Consider the following 14989-nt stretch of genomic DNA (forward strand, 5'->3'; position numbering starts at 1 on the left):
GAGAGGGGACCTAATTGAGGTATACAAGGTAATGAGAGGCGTAGATAGAGTCGATAGCCAGAGACTATTTCCCAGGGCAGAAATGACTAACACGAGGGGTCATAGTTTTAAGCTGGTTGGAGGAAAGTATAGAGGGGATGTCAGAGGCGGGTTCTTTACACAGAGAGTTGTGAGAGCATGGAATGCGTTGCCAGCAGCAGTTGTGGAAGCAAGGTCATTGGGGACATTTAAGAGACTGCTGGACATGCATATGGTCACAGAAATTTGAGGGTGCACACATGAGGATCAGTGGTCGGCACAACATCGTGGGCCGAAGGGCCTGTTCTGTGCTGTACTGTTCTATGTTCTATGTACTCTTGTACACAACTGACCTTAGTTTCAGTTCTGAAACCCATTGTTCATGTCTTTGCAGCTGGAGATTAACTTCTTGTATACCTTGTAGGCCACAGGAAATGTCTACAAATCTCCATATGGTTTAGGATGAGCATTTCGTGTGACCAGGCTGTTCTGCCATGCCCATAGCTTTTTCTTTTTAATTCTTTATCTCTTTTTGTTCATATCAAAGAAGGCTTATTATAATTTTCATAATTGGTTTAGGAAATGCTTGATAAACATTACAAGAAAATAAAATGTTTTACTACCAATGCACTAAAACTGGACTGTTACTTTATAGGAGGAAGCTGGTGGAAAATGAAGACTTGCTAACCTGCTTTTCTCAAGAAACCTAAAACAAAGCAATCAGAATGGCAGGTCAAATGAGTGCAAGTGCTGTCCTTGGCAAATATAACTTGAGTGATCTACAGGAGTTGCTCGCCATAACCACTTGTACTTGGTTGCAGCCCACTAATGAGTTTCACCTTCCAGTAGAGTACCCTACTGGACTTGCTAGCCAAATGAAAGACTTCAGCCATTCCAATGCTATAATTCTAACTCCTATGGTTCCAGATGCTCCTTTGAATTATAAAGAAGTTCAACAAATTTTGCGAGAATTGGTGATGGGTATTTATATTCTAAACCAAGTTCCAACTATTTATTTAGATGGCAATTATGATTGTAGTACCACATGTGTCCTGTCTCCAGCTTATCGTGATACTCTAATTGGGCAAATTTTGATAAATGTGGACTACACTATGAAAGCACTTTGGCATGGAGCCTACATGCCAACTGAAAAAAGAAAACGATTTTCAGAAGTATGGCGTGCCAATCTGGAAATCAATGTCGATGGCACTTCAAAATTAGGGGCAGATATACCTTCTGAATTCCTTAGAGCAGGTACAGTTCTATGAGATGTTATACTTGTTAAATAAATTGATTTTGATCAAACAGCAATAAGTTTTGTGTTGCAGGTAAATATAGAAATATTGACTGCTATTGATATATTTGAAGAAAAAAATATTAACAGTGAGCAATATTAAAAACTAAGAACGAGTTGCAGCTAGGCCACAGATTTTGATGTTAGAACCATTCAGGTACATGCAGGTTTCTAACTGCCATTCAATCAAAAGCAAACCAACACTGGACCCGACTAGTGAGAATGCAGATAATACCATTGCAAATGCTTTCAAGATATCCAGCACTTCCTCCTCCGTAATATGAACATTTTTCAAGATGTCACCAACTATTTCCTGATATTCTGTATTTTTCATGTGCTTCTCCACAGTAATCACTGATGCAAAATACTCGTTTAGTATCTCCCCTTGAGGGGCCCTATTCTCTCTCTATTTACATTAGTGTATTTATAAAATCCCTTTGGATTCTCCTTAACAGTATTTGCTAAAGCTATCTCATATCCCCTTTTTTCCCTCCTAATATCCATCTTAAGTGTACACCTACTGCTTTTATAGTCTTCTAAGGAATCATTCGATCTCTCCTGTCTATACTTGACATAACCAAACCCTCAGTTTCTTTGGTCATTCAGCATTCTTAGACCTACCAGCCTTTCCTTTCATCTTAATAGGAATATACTGTCTCTGGACTCACATTCTCTCATTTTTGATGGCTTTTCATTTTCCAGCCGTCTCTTTACCTATGAACATCTGCTCCCAGTAAGCTTTTGAAAGTTCTTACCAAACACCATCAAAATTACCCTTCCTCCAATTTAGAACTTCAACTTTTAGATCTGGTCTATCCTTTTCCAGCACCATTTTAAAACTAATAGAATTATGGTTGCTGGCCCCAAAGTGCTGCTCCATTAACACCTCAGTCACCTGACCTACCTTACTTCCCAAGAGTTGGTCAAGTTTTGCACCTTTTCTAGTAGGTACATCCACATACATACTTAACAAATCCCTCTCCATCTAAACCATTAATGCTATGGCAGTCCCAGTCTATATTTGGAAAGCTAAAATCCTATATCATAACTACCCTATTATTCTTACAGATAACTGAAATCTCCTTACAAATTTATTTCTCAATTTCCTGCTGACTATTAAGAGGGTCTGTAATACAATCCCAGTAAGGTGATAACCCCTTTCTTATTTCTTAGTTCCACCCAAGTAACTTTCTTGGATGTATTCCCAGGACTATCCTTCCTAAGTACAGCAGTAATGCTATCCCTTATCAAAAATGCCACTCCCAGGGGATCCATGATGGTGTTGATTTGAGAGAATCACATTGCAGAGCTCGGCACTGCAGCACAAGCGGTACAAACTTTTACCCACCCATCCCGAACCATCGTGATATCCTTGGACTCTAGAAAGTTTGTGGAGTCCCAGGAAACTGTGAAAAAGAAACCTATCTGTGTTTCTTGCTGTCCAGAGATGCCAAAGAAGGGAGGAGGAGCGTCTGAGGGCGGGCTTGCCCCCAGCCTGCAGGATCCTTGGACTCAATTACCTACCAGGCCCTGGTGAACGAGCTCACAAAATCATGCGAGATGCTGATAGAGGAGAAGCTGGCCCCAATCTCTATCATGCTGCACAAGCATGAACAGCAGCTGGGAGTCCTGGAAAAGAGGATGGATGTGGTTGAGGACAGAGTCACAGTGCTGGAAGCTGATGCCAGTTCCTCTAAGAATAGGATCCAAGCCCTGGAGACGCAGGTCCGTACTTTGCACAACTAAGTGGATGATCTTGAGAACTGGGGCAGGAGAAAAGATATTGGGATCTTCGGTCTGCCTGAGGGTAAGGAAGGTGAGCGGCCTGCGGAATTTATTGAAGATTGGCTGCCGAAATTCCTTAACTTGGAGGCTGGCATGAGAGGCTTGTAGATCGAGAGGGCACACCAGGTCACGGCATGGAGGTCAGGTTTGGGTCAATATCCTCGTCCTCTCCTGGTGCGGTTTCATCACTATAGAGATAAGGAGAGAGTTGTGGAAGCTTCCAGAATCCAGGGGAAGAATCTGAAAGCCCTAATTTATGAGAGCTCTAAGATCATGTTCTTCCTGGACTTCTCAGTGGTGGAGATCCAAAAAAGAAAACCTTATGATGGTGTCAAGAGAAGATTGAGGGAGCTTGGGATTCAGTACTCTCTGAGGCATCCAGCGGTGCTACGGTTCACCTCAGATGGATCCAACATCTCTTTGACACATCGGAGAAGGCAAGAGACTTTGTGGACAAATTAACCTAATCTGAATAATAGTGTATACAAATAGTAGTATTGTTTGAGAATTTCTTTGTGTTTTTTTTAAAAGTCTGATTGGAGCTTTCTTTTCCTTTGTTTTCTATTGGTAATAATATGGTTTAAACTATGCTTGGGAGCAGTTGGGCTGTGTACTTTCAATTTCTAAGTTAAGTTATACCAAAGGATGGGTGGCGTATTTACCCCCTTTTATTAAATTTTCTTTTCTTTATTCATATTGCCACTCTATGATACATTTACTTTCTTTTCTGCTTGTGTTTGTGGTGCAACTCTAGCTAGGAGGAGGGAAATGGTTAGGATGGCTAGATACCTACTTTGGGCAGTTTGGGATAGGTCGGTGCCCCTTTTGGGCAGGGGTGAATTATTCAGTGTCATTGGCACTTGGCACTTGGTTTGTTTTTTGGTTTTTGTTGTATTAATCTTTGATAGTTTGTAGGCTTGTTAAATGTAGTGGTTTTAGTTTATGTAGTTTTTAATGTTTGATGGATCATGTGACACTAAGGCTCGGTGATTTGTGGTTCGAGTTCCTCCTCTCTGGAATTTGAATGTTACTGCAGAAGGTTATGGCTAATGACTTGATTAAATGGTGTACCTGGAATATAAAGGGAAGTCACTCACCAATTAAGAGGAAGAAGGTAGTTTTTAGTCTTAGAAAGGAGAAGGTGGATATTGCTTTATTACAGGAGACACACTTGGATGATAGGGAGCATTTGAAACTACAGCAGAATGGCTTTGATCAGGTATACTTTTCATAATTTAATACCAGAAGTAGGGGAGTGGCTATATTGGTTAGGAGGAGTCTCCCATTTAAGTTACTAGACTGTGTTAAAGATACAGATGGGAGGTTTGTAATTCTTAAAGCCTTGATAAATGGGGAAGAATAAGGTGTTTTAAATGTTTATTGCCCTCCAGCTCATCCCCACAAATTTTTGGTAGATGCGTTTTCTAAACTGGTCAGTCTTGAGTCCCAGCATTTCATTACATGCGAAGATTTCAACTGTCTCATGGATTCCACAGTAGATAGGTTGCCCAAAGACCTCTTGATACCCTCAGCACAAACTAATCAACTAGTGGATCTGGGTGTGGACATCTGGAGATATCTCCACCCTACAGACATGGATTTTACATTTTTTTCCAATCTACAAAAATGTCACACAGGGTTGATTTTTCTTCTGACCCCCGTGGCAACCCTGGACTTGGTGGCATATCGTAAGATTGGTAATATTACCGTCTCTGAGGGTTATTAGGAGGGGTGGGCCAAAATGAAATCGTTTTTTAACGATTTGGAACTCCCAGGCGTGACCCCTGAACAAGAGTCCTTTCTCAATGCCCTCTTATCAGAGCAAGAGGTGCAGGAAGCTGTGAGGCAGCTTCAGAGTGGAAAGATGCCTAGTCCTGATGGACTTCCCAGCAAATTATATAAGGATTTTATAAACATACTGTCAGACCCAATATTTAACATGTTTAATGATTCATACAGCTGTGACTGTCTCCCACCATCTCTGAGAGAGGCCAATATTTCACTTACTCTTCAAAAAGGATATGTCCCGGAGGACTGTGCTTCATACAGACCCATTTCACTCTTAAATGTGGACTTTAAAATCCTATCTAAGACTTTCATGTTAAGACTGGAGACTGTGTTACCCACTATTGTTAAAAAGGATCAGACAGACTTCATAAAGGGCCGCAGATCCGCCAATAATGTTACTGTAATTCAAGCATGTCAACAACAGTCAGTACAGAGACTGGTGATTTCTCTAGATGCAGAGAAGGCATTTGACTGAGTTGAGTGGCCATACCTTTTCTATACTGGGGAGCAGTTTGGTTTGGGTGAAATCTTTATAAGATAGGGAAAGGTTCTCTACAGTGGTCCTCTCACTGCGGTCATCACCAATGGGGTACAATCAAGTAATTTTAACAGTTTTAGGGGCAGCCGGCAGGACTGTCCCCTCTCGCCACTGGATTGTATGTTAGTGATTAAACTATTGGCAGAGGCCATTTGTAATACATATCAGCTCCACAAGTGGGGTCAAAATTACATAAGATTTTGTTGTATGTGGACGATGTCCTAATTTTTTTGTCAAATCCAGCAGTTTCAGTGTCTTGCCTGATACAACGCACCTGCGCGTTTGGTGCCTTTTTGGGGTACAAGATTATTTTTGCTAAATCAGAGGCTATGCCTATGGGTGGTCTTACGAAAGGTCTTGAGGGTGAATATCAATTCCCATTTAAGTGGTCACAGAGGGGTTTTGTGTATTTGGGCATACTCATTACTCCAGTTATGGAATAGGCTGTTGAAAGCCAATTTTGTTCAATTATTTGCCAAAATCAAACAAGATCTTCAAAGATGGGAGACGCTTCTGGTCTCATGGTTGGGTCGGATAGCGTTTATTAAGATGAATATTCTCCCCGTTTGCTATACCCTAAACGGATGCTCCCTCTGATTTTCAATAAGCAAATATTCAGGAGACTGATGGCTGGTTCAGTTCCTTTATTTGGCATCGTAAGCGGCCCCTCATTAAATTAGTTAAACTGCAACTGCCTCACAGATTGGGGGGATTGCACATTAAAAATTACCAACTAAGCTCACTTTTATCCTACGTGAATGATTGAGCTTGTGGGGACCCTCTTTCAATATGGTTAGATATCGAAGCCTCCTAGGTAGAGTGCCCCCTTACTAGCTTGCTATTTTTGGACATAATGAGGACAGTTAATGAATATTTCCATAACCCAATAGTTATCAATACTTTTAAAGCATGGAGGGCAATTCGGCAGAGGGAATGCAATGTTGGCAAAACATCTTCTTTTACACCTTTAGTGGGTATGCCGGGTTTTCAACCTGGATGATAGATTCAGGATTCAAACGTTGGGCAGCTAGCGGTGTGTCTTGCATGAGGAGGAAACAATTATGTCCTTCAATCAGCATGGAAATACGAGCTATCTAACAGGGACCTCTTGCGTTTTTTTTTTCAAGTTAGGGATTTTATTTTTAAAAAACTACACTTTTGACTGATCCCTGCAAATCTGACATAGAGAGGAAGGTGCTCAGTGCTAAGAGTACACTTTCTGTCAGCACTTTATATCATCAATTGGAGGGTGCACCCTCAGGTGAATTTGATCGACTCTGCAGGGGGTTGAAGTCTCCTCAGAAGCATGGGAAGATATTTGGGAAAACACAAGAAAGATATCAATTTGCAATAGGATTCATGCTTTACAGTTAAAGATTCTCCACAGGGTCCACTTGGCTCCGGACCGTTTGTCAAAATTTAAACAAGGGGCATCTTCAAAATGTCCCAAGTGCAAGCTCTGTACGGACACTCTTGCCCATTGTCTCTGGTCTTTTGATAGGCTTCAAACATACTGGAGTGCTATGGCAAGTGCAATGGAGAGCATTTTGGGTGTAAGGATGGAGAAGGACTCGATTTCTCTTCTTCTGACCCTGCCCAATGTGTTCCCATCAGATGTGCATAAGAAAAGAACTTTTCAATATCCTCACTTTTTGAATATCTTGCGAGGTTGGGATCCGAAAAACTCCCAGGCTTGTCGGGTTGGTGGAAGATTGTTATGGAGCATATTCCCTTGGAATTTTTCACAAGTATGGTACACCACAAAACTTGGAATTTTTGTAAGACATGACAGCCCTTTTTGAAATATCAGGACACAGATTTATCTGCCACACTAACAAAGGCATTTATATAGCCATAACAATTGTGTTTTACGAGTCCAATATCATGTCTCTGAACTTGATTGAGTTTTTTGAAGAAGTAACAAAGCTGATTGATGAGGGTAGACATGATCTATGTGGATTCTGGATTAGTGGTGCTGGAAGAGCACAGCAGTTCAGGCAGCATCCAAGGAGCTTCAAAATCAACCTTTCAGGCAAAAGCCCTTCATCAGGAATGAAGGCAGAGAGCCTGAAGCATGGAGAGATAAGCTAGAGGAGGGTGGGGGTGGGGAGAAAGTAGCATAGAGTACAATGGGTGAGTGAGGGAGGGGATGAAGGTGATAGGTAAGGGAGGAGAGGGTGGAGTGGATAGGTGGAAAAGGAGATAGGCAGGTAGGACAAGTCTGGACAAGTCATGGGGACAGTGCTGAGTTCCTATTGAAACTAGGGTGAGGTGGGGGAAGGGGAAATGAGGAAACTGTTGAAGTCCACATTGATGCCCTGGGGTTGAAGTGTTCCGAGGCGGAAGATGAGGCTATGATCTATGTGGACTTCAGTAAGGTGTTCAACAAGGTTCCTCATGGGAGACTGATTAGCAAGGTTAGATCTCAGGAAATACAGGGAGAACTAGCCATTTAGGTACAGAACTGGCTCGAAGGTAGAAGACAGAGGGTGGTGGTGGGAGGTTGCTTTTCAGACTGGAGGCCTGCCACAAGGATCAGTGCTGGGTCCACTGCTTTCATCATTTATATAAATTATTTGGATGTGAATATAGGAGGTGGAGTTAGTAAGTTTGCAGATGACACCAAAGTTGGAGGTGTAGTGGACAGTAAGAAGGTTACCTCAAACTACAACAGGATCTTGATCAGATGGGCCAATGGGCTAAGGAGGGGCAGATGGAGTTTAATTTAGATAAATGCATTTTGGAAAAGCAAATCAGAGTAGGAATCGAAAGGATGTTGTGAAACTTGAAAGGGTTCAGAAAAGATTTACAAGGATGTTGCCATGGTTGGAGGATTTGAGACTGAATAGGCTGACGCTGTTTTCCCTGGAGCATCGGAGGCTGAAGGGTGACCTCATAGAGGTTAATAAAATTATGAGGGGCATGGATATGATAAATAGGCAAGGTATTTTCCCTAGGGTGGGGGAATCCAGAACTAGAAAGCATAGGTTTAGGGTGAGAGGAGAAAGACTTGGGGCAACTTTTTCACACATACGGTGGTGCATGTATGGAATGAGCTGCCAGAGGAAGTGGTGGAGGCTGGTACAATTACAACATTTAGAAGACATCTGGATAGGCACATGAATAGGAAGGGTTTAGAGGGATATGGGTCAAGTGCTGGCAGATGGGCTAGATTAGGTTAGGATATCTAATCAGCATGGATGAGTTGGACTGAAGGGTCTGTTTCTGTGCTGTACATCTCTATGACTCTATGAATCTAAGTGCTAGTGGCTTAGATGTAAAATATCATCTACCCTGAATTAATAGTGCCTGGAATCTCAAGAATTTAAAGGAAACTGTATCACAATGCCAGAAGGGTAAAAACAAATTACTGCGGATGCTGGAATCTGATACCAAAAGAGAAAATGCTGGAAAATCTCAGCAGGTCTGGCAGCATCTGTAAGGAGAGAAAAGAGCTGACGTTTCGAGTCTAACTGATCCTTTGTCAAAGCTAAGGACTCAGCTTTGTACCCTTACGTCCCCACCTCAATGAATTCCGGGCTCAACATGATGCTGAGCTCTTCTTCCGTCGCCTTCGTGCTCACTTCTTTGGGCAAGTGTCCTCCCCCTACTCCACAGATCCTTTCACATCCCTCCAACATTCCACCTCTAATTGGACACCCCCGCCAGGACAATTTCCTGCCCTCGATCTTTTCATTGACAATTGTCGACAGGACTTTGGCCACCTTAATTTCTCTACCCCTCTTACCCATTCCAACCTCTCTCCATCCAAACTTTCTGCCCTTTTCTCCCTTAGGTCCAACCCCAACCTTGTCATCAAACCTGCTGACAAAGGGGATGCTGTTGTCGTCTGGCGTACTGACCTCTACCTCGCAGAGGCTGAGCACCAACTCTCAGATTCCTCTTCCTACCTCCCCCTGGAGCATGACCACACCACTGAGCATCAAACCAGCTTTGACAAAGGGTCAGTTAGACTCGAAATGTCAGCTCTTTTCTCTCGTTACAGATGCTGCCAGACCTGCTGAGATTTTCCAGCATTTCTCTTTTGATTTCACAATGCCAGAAGGAAGACTCAGGTGACCCCACAGTTTTAAATTTTTTTCAGGCTTTTGTCTAGTCCACAAGGGCAGAACAGGAGATTTTGTTTCCCTGAGGACAAAAGAAGAGGATGAGACTGATCTGCCTGATCAAGCCTAGCTGGACAGAGTTTCCTGAAAGCACCCCCTGATCCTGGAATGGTGCCATGGGGTAATTGGACAAGTGCAGCAAAATGTGGTTAAATCAAGGCACATTGAGCTTCATACTGACAATTGTTGGAATACAGCAATGGGAAGCCCACTACTGTTTAATCTGTATTACCTCTCACATAGGTGAGGGACATTCCAAAGGGAAAAAAAAACTAGAGAGATGGAGGGGCACCAGCACCCTTTCAGGAGTAGGAGGGAGCCTTAGAGTGTGTACCATCACATCATTAACTGATAAACACTACCAGCACAGATTGTCTCACCTCATTGGGTATTCACATATATTTGCAAAGTAGTGCGACCTTGACTGTGACAGCCATTGAGTCAGAGTCATAGAGATGTACAGCATGGAAACAGACCCTTTGGTCCTATCTATCCACACCGACCAGATATCCCAACACAATCTAGTCCCACCTGCCAGCTCCCGGCCCATATCCCTCCAAACCCTTCCTATTCATATATGCATCCAAATGCCTCTTAAATGTTGCAATTGTTCCAGCCTCCCTCTTTTATATCTTTCCCCTCTCACCCTAAACCTATGCCCTCTGGTTCTGGACTCCCCCATCCCAAGGAAAAGACTTTGTCTATTTAGCCTATCCATGCCCCTCATAATTTTGTAAACCTGTATAAGGTCAACCCTCAGCCTCCAACGCTCCAGGGAAAACAGCCCCAGTCTGTTCAGCCTCTCCCAATAGCTCAAATCCTCCAACCCAGGCAACATCCTTGTAAATCTTTTCTGAACCCTTTCAAGTTTCACAACATCTTTCCGATAGGAAGGAGACCAGAATTGCACGCAATATTCCAACAGTGGCCTAACCAATGTCCTGTACAGTCGCAACATGACCTCCCAACTCCTGTACTCAATACTCTGACCAATAAGGGAAAGCATTCCAAACGCCTTCTTCACTATCCTATCTACCTGCGACTCAAACTTGGGCAGATGGCATGCTTCTGGAGTCATCAGTACCACTGCATTTGCTTAGTTGTAACAAGAGGGAAGTGAACATCTGGTGATGAATGCCACAGGTGTGCATGAACCCATATGTCATCACCTTGACCAGGAGCTTTATAGAATAGTGGATGGTGAGAGTAAGACAAGGCACCTTCATTCTCCATTTCCTCATTTCCTAAATCAACAGGAAAAAGTTCATCTTCCAAGGGAGAACGTGCAGTTGAATTCTGTATCTGAGTAGTCTCTCAGGCTGTCCTGCTGTTGACATCAGATCCTCAGCCCTTCTGCCAATCAAATCAGCACATTGAGAAGCCACAATGACAGGAGCCCCTCAGTTTGGCATGACCCTCCAGGATTTAGGCAGCAGTGGAAGGCTATCAAGATTATTCAGCATGGGACAGCTCCATCACAACTGCAAGGACATGGGATCACCATGCAGCATCATCCACAAGAGATCTAAGAAGGGCACCTAGCTGCACTTGGGTTCATAGCTGGATACAGCACTTAAGTGTTAAGGATTATGTCTGTCATGCTGCTAAATAATGGAAAGACCTAAGCTTGGTACAGATGTTGGAGCCAGGACACCTTTGATCGCTCTCACATTATATTCCAAAGAGTGTTACCTGGTCAGGTCAACTCTGTAGCTCAAGTAGGTCACTTAGGGTGCCTGGAATACACATTTGTCCTTTGTAAGGCATACATCTGCCAGGGAGAAATGTCAAAGAAATATGTCCAAGTTTTTAAAGTGCTCCTTATTGGACTTCGAGGAGAAAGTGAGGTCTGCAGATGCTGGAGATCAAAGTTGAAACTTTATTGCTGGAACAGCACAGGGAGAAATGTCAAAGAAATATGTCCAAGTTTTTAAAGTGCTCCTTATTGGACTTCCCTGTTATTAGCACACCATCCAGATAAATGGCGACCTGGGATAGACCTTGTAAAATGTTCTCCATCATCTGCTGAAAAACTACACAGGCTGACAATACCACAAAAGGCAGTCTCCTTTTTGGTATAAACCCTCATGGGATTAATTGTAGAATTGTTCTGGCAATTATCATCGATATATAATTGCAATGGCGCATAGCTGATATCCAGCTTCATGAAAGACAGCCCATCAGCCAGCTTTGCATATAAATTCTCTTTGTGAGGGATTAGGTATTTATCCAGCTGTGAAAAACAGTTTACCATTTGTTTAAAACCTCCACAAAGGTGAACTGATGCATCTGGCATTGGTACGACTGGTGCTGCCCATTCCGCAAACAGGTCTGGTTTAATGATTCCTCCGCTTTCTAGCCTCCTGATTTCTGCCCCTACTTTTGTCCATGAATCAAATGGAAGAATTGTGCAATTGCTTCCTGGTCAACATGCAAGGTTGCCTTAATCCCGAAATTTTCCTCAAAATCTTCTAGGTATTAGGATTTCACTCACATAGCCATTTTCTAATCGAAAAATGTTGAGCCAATCTAGGTGAATTTTCACAATCAATTTCATCCCATCAAGCTTGGCCCGAGCCGTTTATGACAATCAGTGGTAACTGAACCAGATGTTTATCATAAGAAACCAGGACCGAAGCCTTACCCTTAATCTGTGAAGGTTCCTCAGTTAGGTTCTCGGACTACTCAACGTCTTGCACAAATATAACAGTTGGAGTCCAGAACAAATTTTGTTGAAGATTGGTTTTGAGATCACTGAAACGGCCATGCCATATTGACCTCCATTAGAACTAGGTGAACATTTAACAAGACATTTACTTTGATTAATTCTGATTTGTATGTTACTCAACAATTTAACTGTTCCAAACCAGATGTAGGTGGGCTTTCCAGGGTGTGCACTTTACTAGATACTGGCCTACGAATTCTCTTACCCAGTTTAGGTCTAGTGGGACTCTTTTGCTGTCTTGAGTCTGAGTACTGGCAGTAACTATAATGGCTTGCCGACCTGGATCCTGAAGACACTTTTAACCATTTGTCCGAAGCTTGGCTTTGTTTTGGGGTTTTGCTATGGGCTGAAGTCTATTTGGGCTTCAGCTAGGATGCACTTTTGCATGGTTACATCATTAGTTCCACATACCAACCAATCTCCCAACATCTCATTAAAGATTAAATCAAAAACACGTCTTAACCTCATCAAAAATCCTGAAACGGAATGCCCTGGTTCTCAAATTGTTGAGTAAAACCAACAGTGTCTCAGATATAAAGGAGGCTTCGAGTTGTAATATTCTATAACTAAATCCATCAACTCTTGAAGGGTTTTAGTGTCTGGTGCCTCAAAGAAAGTTAGGCTTCTAATAACCAAAAAAGCTGTAGATCCGCAACTGTCAGGAAAATTAATTGTTGGTTTTTTATCTGTTCCAATGTCATTTGCCTGGAAAAAATAACACATTCTTTCCACATACTGGGCCCAGTCTTCGATAGCAGGGTCGTACAAGTCAAGCTTCCCAAATAACGGCATGATGCCAGAAATGCTTACCCCCATTTAAAAATGGCTGTTGTGAGTGAATTTCTTCAGGAATGTGTTTTACTCTTATCACTGCTGAATTTACTCCCCAGAGACCAGTATCATGTCACCAAGTCACCCTTTATTTACATGTGGAAAGTCTTTGCCACTGATCCAGCTCCCTCAGAGCCATGTTTCTGAGTGAACAGGATATCTGACACTCCTATTTATATCTGTCAGCCATGGATACCTGATCAGACCAGATTAACAGCCCCAGGGAACTCATATTCTATGAAGTCACCTGGCTGACCTTATTATAATCATTACACCCATGAAGTTTGTCATCGAAAGTCTGCCCCCAGGCAGCTATACAGATTTCCCATTTTCCATGCATCCTGGAGGCTGACTCAAATTCCAGTTGGACTGTAACAAGAAGCCCAAATAAATGTTTAATGTGTTTAGTTGGATTGACGGAGCTGCTGTGGAATTGCACATTGACTGCTAGATCTAATTTTTGCACTTGTCCATCTCTATTTCTTACCTTAGGGATGTTGTGTATTTGGTAATTATTGTGGGCAGCCACTTTAAGAAAATCAGATCATATGACATGATGACACCTTTGGCCATTTTGAGTGGGAAATAGTTTATTCTCAACTTGCTGCCTGCAGAGTGAACACCTTAATGTTCTTGCTGTTATTTAGCACTTAGCCTCCTAGTCCTTCTTGGAATGTAACACGAGAAAACTAATGATAGAATGGAATCTGGTTTGAGATCCACTGAGTGAATTCAGTGCTTTGTAGAAAAGAAAATAGAATCATGGTGCTTACTGCAGATTTGGAAGGCACTTGGATAAAAAGAAGGAAAAAAAAACATCAGAAGATGCTGTAGCTCCACTGAAGCAGGTACAATTAGTCAAAAGAAAAATAATTCATCCAGTGAAGAGATGAACTGTGCTGAAGAAACTCACCATGTGTTCCACCCTGAAGGAATACTGTGAATAAAGTATTCACAAGAGAATATTTTGAACTGGGGACATAGACTTGGAAGTAACAGGTGACCTCAGAAATATCTTGTTTTAAATGGGAAGAAACAAGCTAATGCTAAAACATTTATGGTACATTGTGCTGTACAGACCTTTCCTGTTTTAAAAAGAAAATCACGGAGAAGTTTGGCTCCATGGGATCATATGAGGTGCAAATATGAACTACGTACAGCAAAAGTACAAAAAGCAAAGAGTGGGAAGAAAATTCACACGGTACTAAAAGGGTATGAGTAAAGTCCAGCCTCACAGTCTGAAGAGGAGCTGTTATTAAACATACTGGCAATTGCTGATGACATCAACCAATGCCTGGTTACTTCCTGACTGAGTGGCAAGCGAAGAAGAATAGAGGTGAACATTTCAATGGTGGTTTCATTGATACTCGAAATGGAGTTTCAGAAGTAGCTGAGTCACATTGCATTGCAGGTCTCAAAAATTGTACTAAGAATGTGCATAGTAAAGTGGTACTTTTAAGGGTTTGTGTCAATGTGAATGTTCAGTTACACGGTCAGTCTGATGATTTGTCCTTACACATTATCAAAGGAAATCTTCCAGATTTATTGGAACCGATTTACCAATGGTTAGAGAAAATGAAACTCAATTATAGAGTCATAGTCATAGAGGTGTACAGCATGGAAACAGACCCTTTGGTCCAACCCGTCCATGCCGACCAGATATCCCAAACCAATCTTGTCCCACCTGCCAGCACCCGGCCCATATCCCTCCAAACCCTTTCTATTCATATACCCATTCTAATGCCTCTTAAATGTTGCAATTGTACCAGCCTCCACCACATCCTCTAGCAGCTCATTCCATACACGTACCACCCTCTGTGTGAAAAAGTTGCCCCTTAGGTCTCTTTTATATCTTTCCCCTCTCACCCTAAACCTATGCCCTC

General features: G+C 42.3%; 1 protein-coding gene across 1 annotated transcript in view; it reads left to right on the forward strand.

Annotated features, from left to right (window-relative positions):
- The window catches only part of ankar (ankyrin and armadillo repeat containing), a 160119-nt gene that overhangs the window by 14117 nt on the left and 131013 nt on the right, over positions 1-14989 (forward strand). Inside the window, exon 3 of the mRNA XM_043694464.1 lies at positions 674-1272. Coding sequence (XP_043550399.1) covers positions 744-1272 — 529 coding nt within the window. The 5' untranslated portion in view covers positions 674-743. The remainder of the gene's footprint in view (positions 1-673; positions 1273-14989) is intronic.

Source organism: Chiloscyllium plagiosum, chromosome 7 (genome assembly GCF_004010195.1).
Source record: "Chiloscyllium plagiosum isolate BGI_BamShark_2017 chromosome 7, ASM401019v2, whole genome shotgun sequence".
NCBI classification, from domain to species: Eukaryota; Metazoa; Chordata; class Chondrichthyes; order Orectolobiformes; family Hemiscylliidae; genus Chiloscyllium; species Chiloscyllium plagiosum.